Consider the following 7,000-nt stretch of genomic DNA (forward strand, 5'->3'; position numbering starts at 1 on the left):
GCTGTAATGAGTGGTTATTGGAGTTACTGTTGCTCGAAGCAGTTTGGCCAGCAAGCAACAGAATAGATGCACCTATTCTTCTGCAGGTACCCCTTATTCTCCTGGTTGCTGAATGTATATGTCTGTGAATGTCTTTATAGATCCAACTATATCAGAGGATTATATCTCTTCTCCTTTTCTGTTTTCTTTTTTTTTTTTACATTTTTTAAAGTCAGAATTAGGAGGATTTGGGAAGGGGAAGATCTGTAATGAATAGTTGTGAATGTTGAACCACATTCATCAAAGACATTTATATTTAATTGAGAAGATTTAATTTGTTTTGGGAGAGAACGGGGAAACCGCCTCATTTAAAAAAAAAAAAATCACTAAACCATCCACCAAAAGAGGGAAAAGGAGTGACTCAGGAACAAACTGATTCAATAAAAAAAGTTTGGGAAGGTTGTGCGAGGGAGGCTGAAGGGAGTTGACTTTCCTGATTAAATATCTACTTTGATTGAATTATAGTGTTGTGTAGCTATCAGTGATTGCTGTCAGCCCTGAGTCATTATTCAATGGTCTCATTATTAAGCAAACAAAAGCATCTTCAGGCTTTATGGAGGACCACAGACGATTTACTTGCTCAGCTGAACAATAAAGTTTATTAATACATAATATGCAAAAATGTAACTAAAATCTCTGTGACGTGTGTTGAACACATATCCCCTGTCGTGAAGGATATATGATGCTTCTTAGTGAGGGAAATGAGCTATGCAAATGGGTTTACGCCGCCTCCACAAACACCTAAGCGAAATGGATGCAACAGCTTGACCATTTTGGTGAAATCCACAAAATATCTCATAAATCACTCACAGGTGCGGCTGTCAGCAGAAACTGCTGAGGATGCAGAGATCAATATGCAGACAAATCCTCCCTGAGTTAACCGTTCTTTTGTCACGGCATCACATCGTCTGCCATTTCAGCACGAGGAGTCCGCCGGGTTGGTTGTTTTTTTTTTTTGTTCTGAATTCGTACATTTTGAGCAACAGTAAGCACATTTTCCCATTTCCTGCCTAAGTACGCTAAACCTCTGCCTCTCTCTCCCACGGCTGTGCGAGCCACTTCTCTGCCCATTTTAAATCAGCGGAGCATCAAACACACGCAGAGTACACCTAACAGCCTCAGACAGCCATCAGTGTTATGAGAATTGACAGACGTACACAGATAATCCAACCGTTGCAGAAGGTCAAACTAATTTATTTGATGTAGTCATTTTTGTTCCTAGTTTTCAGGATCAGTGTAGATGTCTGTTGCATAGATGTGATTGGAATGATGAAATGGGCAGTAAAAGGAAGGAGGGGAAAAGGTTTTGATTCATGCACAAATACTGTATTTATATTAACAGAGTCATTTTCAGTCACTGGCATGGTTCAGTAGGAGTTAATAACTCCAAATATTTAGATGTGGTTCTGCACTGGAGCGTTTTATGTTGGATATAATTTAGTCTGGACTCCACAGGACTCTGGTGTTAGGCAGCATATTGCTGTTGCATATTTCAGTGAAGATGAACAGCAAATGGAGCCGGGACCGCTTCATCAACTCATTTCATTGGCAGACAGCACTGCCACATTACCTCCAGATCCTGTGGTGGCCCACATAACCGGAGTCGTCCAATCCAGACTGTCGCGTGAGGCTGCTGCGCAGAAAGCCAGCTGGAGACCAAAGGCCCTCGGGGAAATTACTGCCAGATTGCTTGGAAAGAGGCAAAATTGGCCTGCTTATTTGTCAGTGAAGGGTCTGTGTGGTGGACACAGCTGAAATTGAAAAGACAGGGCGAGAGATTAGGTAGCCTGTTGACTACACGAGTCTGTGCTACCTACTGGCGTCTTTAGACTTTGGTGATTACTCAGAAAGAAATATTTTTAAAAGCTGGGAAGTGCAATTATAATTTCAGATGACATTTTTTTTCTACGTGACTTTAATGATGATGAAGCCCCATAACAGTCTAGTCAGTGCAGTGGGATAATTTCAACATGCCAGAAAGTTAAGGGTCAATTATTTGAATGCAGCATTTTCTCACTGGTTCAATAAAAGGAAAGGTTGATCTGGGCTTTTTAATATGGTGTGTTATTCTGCTAGAAGCAGCCATCAGAAGAGCGGTACACTCTGGCCACAAAGGGATAGACATCAGCAGTGTGCAGGGAAACATCCCTCACACCATTACCCCACCACCACCAGCAGCAGCCTTAAACATTGATGCAAGTCAGTATGGATTCATATTTTCATGTTGTTTACACCAAATTCTGACCCTTCCATCTGAGTTTGCAAAATTCGAGATTCATCAGAGCAAGCAAGTCTTCCGTTGTCCAATTCTGATGAACAAACTCTAGCCTCAAATGTCCTGTTCTTAACTGACAGAGGTGGCACTCAGTGTGGTGCACATGGTATGTGTTCAGAGATGCTCTTCCGCATAGGTTGGTTGCAGCACTGTATGCAGAGGAGCTACTTTTGGTTTTCTATCAGCTCAAAACAGTCTAGATATTCCCTCTGACATCTGGCCTCAACAAGGCATTCTCACACAGGGAACAGCTGGATACTATCTCATTTTTGGACCATCATCTGTAAACACTAGAGTCGGATGTGTGGGACAATCCCAGTAGATCTGAAATACTCAGAAGTTAAACATATGTACCTAATGAATTGGCCAATTAGTAAATATGTATATATATATACATATATATTTAAGATATCCTCCTGGGAGTTTTAAAACGTGCAAAATGCACTTGTGATATTGTATAGATGCATGCCTTTACACAATAAAATAGATGATTCAGTAAATACCACATCTATTTGTGACCATGCACTCTGTGTCTTACTTTAGTAAAACCCTGTGTGATATGGGCTGCTGGTGGGTTCTAGTTTCAGTTTCATAGCCGTGCAAGCTGCATGGTCGCATCACAATAACTCAGATCTCAGCTGAGCACAGAGAAGCTTTCCACCTTGCAGAAGAGCAGCAGTGAGCCAAACTGTGCTTGTAAATCATTGTGCACAGCGAGGTTCAAATGTGCAGATTTCTGAGTGAAAAGGTATTTAGACTACAGCGCACTGTCTCCAATAACAACTCTTTATATCTTTATAACCAGAATTTAAAAGTTGTTATTGGTGTTTAGGGAAACTGTTTCCTTTAGAGTGCTCACTAGATGTCGCTGTTATCCCATCCTTCTCGCGCAAAGTGACCACACTGATCACTGCGAGCGGTGCCAAAAATTATGGCATCAAACAATATAAGAATTTTCTAAGAAAGCGGGAGGGTTTGAATGTGACCCTGGCAAATATTAGGTTCGGACAGTGGTGCAGTTTGGCGTTTAGATGGCTGTTTAGTCAGGTCTAGCTCACTGATAAAAACCGACCCATTAATAGACCATTACAGGACAACTTGGAGTCAAATCGCACAATCATAACCGCGACTCCACTGGGAGAATCACGGAAAGGTGCTGTCGGCTTGTTCTTGGAAGACTGGGTGTTTTTGAGCTGAATCACGGCAGAGGCGCGTCACCGTGGGGCGTGGTTAACCGTAAGAGATAAACGCCGTGTCCACCGTTACGATGCAGTTAAGTTACAGTTTGGCACGAGACGACACCGGAGCGGAGAGTCTGAGCAGCTAACCAGCGCGCGTAAAGGGATGGAGACGAATGAGATCTTTTTATTTACTGTATTAGCCTCTCACTACATTTGGAACTTCGTCTTCGTCGCGTGGATTTTAACAACAATAGAACCTTTAGACCCGGACTACTATAAAACGCATTATTGAAGTTGGGTCACCTGATCCTGTATGCGCCAGGACACCCGACCGAGATTAGAGCAAGAGAAGTCGTAATGAGTAGTTGTGCAAATGGTGCATTTCCTAACCAGAGAGCTGGTACGGAAAGCAGAATTTCATGCTCAAGCTACACGTCTACCTGCGCGTAAAGGACATGGACATTACGGCTCCGGTCGCCGCTTCCTGAATCACTGCGCTATGTTTTAGTAAGTAAATGAAAAAGCTGTAGTTAGATTAGAAGCAGTGTAGCAGCTTAAAGCTTTTATACGAGCTTTTTTCTTATTTTTATGCGCTGACAAATAGTGCAGCGCTCCAATAGCACAGGACCTGAAATCTGGCAGCCAAGCAGCACACACCATTGACCGTGAAAGGCTTGGAAACAGTTCCAGTGCTCCCCGATTTGAACTTTAACTAAAACAAGTTTTTCAAAGTTGCATCTAAGTGGACGAGCGTGGCAGGAGTGGAACATGGCTTTGCCAGATAGTGGCATATCTGCAGAGGAGATACCCTTCCCAGAGATCATAGAGCTCAATGTCGGTGGGCAGGTGTACATAACCCGCTACTCTACACTCACAAGCGTGCCAGACTCTCTGCTGTGGGAGATGTTTACTCAAAAGTCAGCCAAAGGACTGGCCAGGGACACAAAGGGGCGCTTCTTTGTAGATCGTGATGGTTTCCTGTTTCGTTACATCCTGGACTACATGCGCGACCAGCAGCTGGTCCTTCCAGACCACTTCCCAGAGCGTGGCCGTTTGCAGAGAGAGGCTGAGTTCTTCAACCTGCCAGAGCTCGTCAAGCTTCTGGCACCCAAAATCAGCAAACAGAACTCCCTTGGTGATGAGGGATGTCCTAGTGACACAGAGGACTCCTCACCTGGGACTGACACCTCCCGTAACCTCGGCTCTCTAGGTGCTGCTGCTGCTGCCTGTGCCAGCCTGGTGCCCGGTGCCATGGATGGCAAACGTTCTGGGTTCATCACTATTGGCTACCGAGGCTCCTACACCTTGGGGCGTGACAGCCACACGGATGCCAAATTTCGCCGAGTGGCACGGATCATGGTGTGCGGGAAGACCTCCCTGGCTAAAGAGGTGTTTGGGGAAACGCTGAACGAGAGCCGGGACCCGGACCGCCCCCCTGAGCGCTATACATCCCGCTACTATCTCAAGTTCACCTTCCTGGAGCAGGCTTTTGACAAGCTGGCAGATGCAGGCTTTCACATGGTGGCCTGCAATTCCACAGGAACCTGCGCCTTTGCCCACGAGCAGACGGACGACAAGATCTGGACCAGCTACACTGAATATGTGTTCTACCGTGAGTGAGACTATCGGCTTTGTTTCCCCGGTCCCCTCACCCTGTATCCAAGAAACCCCCCCCTCCAGTCTCCAGCCATCCTGTCTTTCTCTCTCTCTGATGGCTTCTGAACCAGTAGATGTACTGTAGATGTTGTGCCCTTCCATCTCTCTTTACAGCCTCCAGCTTTTATCCTGTGAACAGTACCTGGCCGCTGCTCTGACTCTTCATACCTTCTCTGCAGATCGAACCTGCAGCCTTCCCCTTCAACCCCAAATTCACCCTCCCCCCCCTCATCCTCAGGCCAAGCTTTTGCCCTTGCTTAAGCCGCCGCCGCTTCATCTAGTTGTAGTCCCCAGCCCTGAACCACAGCAACCCCACAGCCATTCCTGCAGAGACTGATACCTTCTATTCCCTTTTTGTACTCTCTATATAGTGCATATGCCTTGGTTAAAGCACAATACTGTATCCAAGAGCTAATTTTGTTGAATAAAAAAACACCAGTGTGTCTATATGACTAGTGAACCAGTCATAAGGGCATAAGGGAAAGGGCTTCAAAGAGTTGCCGTGATGTACAGTGCTATATTTTGCCTGCTTACTCAAGCAGATCGGACTGTCTCCTGCTCCTTTGAACTAAATTACCAAATAATTGGACATCTTATCAGCCTTGAGGGACGTGAGAAACCCCAGCACATGCACACACACACACACAAAGGAAGTGTAATCTAATTTCCTTTAGTTTTTATTAAATGTGTCCAGTACCATGTCCGTGTGGTTTGGGAACGTGCCATAGTTAATCTGTTCTGCTGCTTTGGAGTGAATGGAAAAGAAAAGACTGCAGTGAAGTTATTTTTTCAGAAAAAGCAGATTGAAGTTGTGCAGAGGTCTCCTTTTCCAAAAAAAAGAAAGAAAAAGAAAGAAAGAAAGAAAACAGGTTGTGTGGCAAATGTTGAAAAACTATTAAAGCTCAAATATTAAGAGATCTTATAGACAGAGAACGAGAGAGGGGGAAAAAGGTGTGTGTATTGACTGTGCAGTGGAGCTTTCAGTATTTTAATCACCCACACTGATAGGGCAGAGAAGATGGAAGGTGTTACATCACTCATGGTCCACTGCTCTTTTTTCATTTATTGTGCTTCTTTGAAATTTATTTGTTCAATTACATCTTAAAGATGATTATTTTCCACAGCCGGTCACATGTCAGAATGGGCTTACACATTACTTCCTGTTATTTGCGTAAGAAGAAATCAGCAGTCATCACAGCAGATCTTTGGATGTCCTGTAATCAACAATGTTATTCTTAATACTCAGTATTAGCTGAAGCGGCTGCATATTTGACTATAGCTCACTCCTTCTGTAAGTGAATACCCGCGAGAAAGGGTAGGATTTGCTGTAGCCAGCCAAAGCCCAGTGTTTTCTCACCACTGTAGCAATGGCAGCTTATAGTGAGCGCGTTTAACTTTCAGTTACTCACAGTCGGCTCAAAAAGGAGCACAAGATCCAGATACAGCCTCAGGACGGGTCTGCACATCATATACCTCAGACTAACATAAACTTGGGACACTTAAATCCAACAAAGGATTCATCAGATTACAGGAAAATGCAGAAATGGCTCAAAACAAGGACAAATAAGAGGTTTCGTTTAAAACTGTTTGGGGAACAGGCAGCGCAATGCAGAGTTCACCCGTGCGACAAGGTGTCGACTTTTTAGTGTGTCTGACAGTTATAATAAATGTATTCTGAAATGTCTAGAAATTGCAATATTGTGTTTCAGTGTGATGAAGTGTTGTTGACATTCGAGTCAGTCTGTTAGACCCTGCTGCAGTGTGTCGCTGCAGGCGTAGACAACACTGATATTAAAAGTGTTCCACCAAACGCAAATTGATTTGTCAAATAAAATATGCTTTCTTTCTA

At 44.1% G+C, this 7,000-nt stretch overlaps 1 protein-coding gene across 1 annotated transcript; it reads left to right on the forward strand.

The window, feature by feature from the left end:
- Positions 1–3,288: 3,288 nt before the first annotated feature.
- On the forward strand, positions 3,289–7,000 carry kctd12b (potassium channel tetramerisation domain containing 12b). Its single transcript, XM_013271714.3, has one exon. The coding sequence runs from the start codon at positions 4,264–4,266 to the stop codon at positions 5,113–5,115; it is 852 nt and encodes a 283-aa protein (XP_013127168.1). The 5' UTR covers positions 3,289–4,263; the 3' UTR covers positions 5,116–7,000.

This window comes from Oreochromis niloticus, linkage group LG2, assembly GCF_001858045.2.
Source record: "Oreochromis niloticus isolate F11D_XX linkage group LG2, O_niloticus_UMD_NMBU, whole genome shotgun sequence".
NCBI classification, from domain to species: domain Eukaryota; kingdom Metazoa; phylum Chordata; class Actinopteri; order Cichliformes; family Cichlidae; genus Oreochromis; species Oreochromis niloticus.